Source organism: Lottia gigantea, assembly GCF_000327385.1.
Source record: "Lottia gigantea unplaced genomic scaffold LOTGIsca_26, whole genome shotgun sequence".
In the NCBI taxonomy this organism is placed as follows: domain Eukaryota; kingdom Metazoa; phylum Mollusca; class Gastropoda; family Lottiidae; genus Lottia; species Lottia gigantea.
Genome location: NW_008708797.1, coordinates 2,115,716 through 2,118,994, shown reverse-complemented (window position 1 = coordinate 2,118,994; position 3,279 = coordinate 2,115,716). Strand labels below are relative to the sequence as shown.

The 3,279-nt window shown below is 32.2% G+C and overlaps 1 protein-coding gene across 1 annotated transcript; it reads right to left on the bottom strand.

Moving 5' to 3' along the window:
- LOTGIDRAFT_160856 (hypothetical protein) lies at positions 1-1,616 on the bottom strand (the record flags this gene model as incomplete). The annotated part of the gene is made up of 3 exons (XM_009056039.1): positions 1-557; positions 851-1,075; positions 1,487-1,616. The coding sequence occupies 3 exons, from the start codon at positions 1,614-1,616 to the stop codon at positions 1-3; spliced, it is 912 nt and encodes a 303-aa protein (XP_009054287.1).
- Between the last annotated feature and the right edge of the window lie 1,663 nt (positions 1,617-3,279).

Here is a 3,279-nt window from a genome sequence, read left to right as displayed (position 1 = left end):
TCAAGCTTTAAACATTAAGCTATAGGTGAAAGGTGGTCTTATTGAAGTTCCACGTCTGAATGCTATTTTAATGTGTGTGGAAATAAATATTAACACACTATGAATATCTTGTATCGCCAATAGTCCCATTACAACCGATAGAATAACAACACCAACATAACCTACAGCAGTAGCTGATGTTCTCTCATCAGTAGCACTGGTCTTCTTCCGTCTAGAACTGGACAGTTTAACTACGCTTACGGTCAGATCTTTCTTGATTACTGTTATTTTCTCTTCAATTTCATCTGGGTCATCTTTGTTCTTGTGGCAGTGACATGAACAGAATTCATTAGAAATGGTTTTAACAGTAATATTAGTCGTTATTTCTGTAGGCGACATGGTGGTTGTATAAGCGATTGAGGTCATATCGATTGACGTTGACATTTCGGATGATGAGGCTTCTGAAAGGACCCATGTTGATTCCATAAAGCTGAATTCAGGATAACTGCTGAAAGCGGATGTTGATGGTTCCAAAATTACAGAGGATTCAGTTGAGTATTTCTGGCACTTCTGGGGTCCTTGAAATATAAGAGATGCATATAAAAGCTAAATATAACGATGATCAATTAAAAAGAAAAATCATTGAAAACCATCATTAGCTAGATATAGATTACCAGATGAACCTCTACAAAATGACCTCCACAGCGGACAGTATTGCCTGTATTACCTGTATTTTGAAGTCAATTGTGGGCTAATAGTATTATGGAAACTTTTCACTCCCTTCCTCAAGTTTTCAAAAAAATGGCGTAGAACTAAAATTGAGAAAAGTGTTGGGCCCTACGTATTGAGCTTTATCTCCACACATATTTACCTGATGGAGAAACGGCCTGTTTTCCATAAACCTCAACCTCACAGATAGTTAAGACATCAATAAGGTTCAATTGAATTCTCACATATCTGGCTCGACAAAAGGAACAAGAAATTCTCTCTGTTATAATAATTGGTTCTAGTTGTGTGTAACATGGCGTATAACAGGTAAGACTAGACTCCACACAATCTTGACCACCTTCTATAACAAAATCTCTTAATCTTTGACCTACAAAGTAAATGTTCAATTCATTCAATATACTGTATACCAATCTTTTTTACTATGAATCTTAAAACAATGATAACTTCCTTTCTGTAGTTTAAGATAACTGAATAATTCTCGCAAAGGTGACATTCCAGATTACAAAATCAAAGTACACTGCATGGTGTTGACCATCCACATATCCCATACGAGTGGTGCAGAAAAGTTATATTATATTATATTATATTATATTATATTATATTATATTATATTATATTATATTATATTATATTATATTATATTATATTATATTATGGAGGATAGCTCCCTTTTGATTGCTGAAAGAAACTTTCCCTTATTTTCATTTATTCACATATATGTCTTTATTCCCTCCAATGCTAGAGATTTACATGAAAATAAAAACACAAAAAACTAGACCTGTTTGACACAGATCTGTCAGCTTCCGAGCTATTTTACGTCTTTTGCATCCACAGTTCGAATAACATTCTGCCAATGTATAGAAACGTGTCCATAGTAGTAATATCACTGGTGGATCGGAATATATCATTTAAGCTTAACATCAAATTATTGAAAATTTTGTTTTTGTAAAAAGAGAGTCCATTTAAATATTAAAATCAACTATCTTCAATAATGCACATTTCAGATAGTTTTTAGTGAAAGTGTTTCTATCTGAAATGTTTTGTGGTATGATATTGTTATCGAATCGTTTTTCAATCTAAAATGTTTTGTAGTTTGATATAGTAAGTGAACCATTTATTCAGTCATTTCTGTTTTGAAAACATAGTGCATCATTATTCAATATAAAATGCTTTATGGATTTATAAAGTAAATGAATCGTAAATATTTTAGGGTTGATATGGTTGGCGAAAAGTGTTTCTATCTGAAATGTTTTGTGGTTTGATTTTGTAAGCGCATGGATTAATAAAAAATCAGTGAACCAATAATAAATCTGAAATGCTTTAGAGTTTGATATAGTTAGTAAATCTTTTTTAATCTTTAAATTTTATGTGGTTTGATAAATTTAGTTAAACGTTATTCGATGTAAAATGTTTGTGGTTTGATAAAGTTATGAATCGTTATTCAATCTATCATAGTTCCTGGTTTGATAAAACTAGTGAATTTATATTCAATAAAATATTTGTGCTTTAATGAAGTCAGTGAATCGGTACTCGAAATGAAATGTTTTGTGGTTTTATATTCTCATCAAATCATTTCAATCTGAATTGTTTTTTAACTTGTAATGTTTTGATAAAGTTAGTGAATCGTTATTTAACTTGAAATATTTTGTGGTTTGACAAAATTAGTGAGTTGTTTTTCAAAAATGAATGTATTGGTGATCTGATAAAGTTTACCCTTATTCAATATGAAAATGACATGGATTTTTATACGCCCACACGTAAGATGGGCCTATATTGTATTCACCCCGTCGGTCCGTCGGTCCGTCCGTCCGTTCACATTTGGCTCGTGCTCACTCTACAGGCTACAGTTCTTTATGGATTCTTTTGATTTTTATTTTGTATGTCAATGTTGTTATGAAGATGATCCCTATTGATTTTTGTGATGATCGGATAATTTTTCACCGAAATATCTTGTCTGACTTGACGTTTTTCTCTATTAGCTATATTTTGCTACTCGTGCTCACTCTACAGGCTACAATTTTTTACAGATTCTTTTGATTTTTATTTTGTGTGTCAATGTCATTATGAAGATGATCCCTATTGATTTTCGTGATGATCGGATAATTTTTCACCGAAATATCGTGTCTGACTTGACGTTTTTCTCTATTAGCTATATTGTGCAACTCGTGCTCACTCTACAGGCTACAATTTTTTACAGATCCTTTTGATTTTTATTTTGTATGTCTATGTCGTTATGAAGATGATCTCTATTGATTTTCATGATGATCTATCGATTTTCATGATGATCGGATAATTTTTCAACGAAATATCGTGTCTGACCTGACGTTTTACTCTATTAGCTATATTGTGCAACTCGTGCTCACTCTACAGGCTACAATTGTTTACAGATTCTTTTGATTTTTATTTTGTATGTCAATGTTGTTATGAAGATGATCCCTATCGATTTTCGCGATGATCGGATAATATTTCAGCGAAATATCGTGTCTGACTTGACGTTTCACTCTATTAGCTATATTGTGCAACCCTGTGCTCAATCCACAGGCGACAATTTTTTACAGATTCTTTTGATTT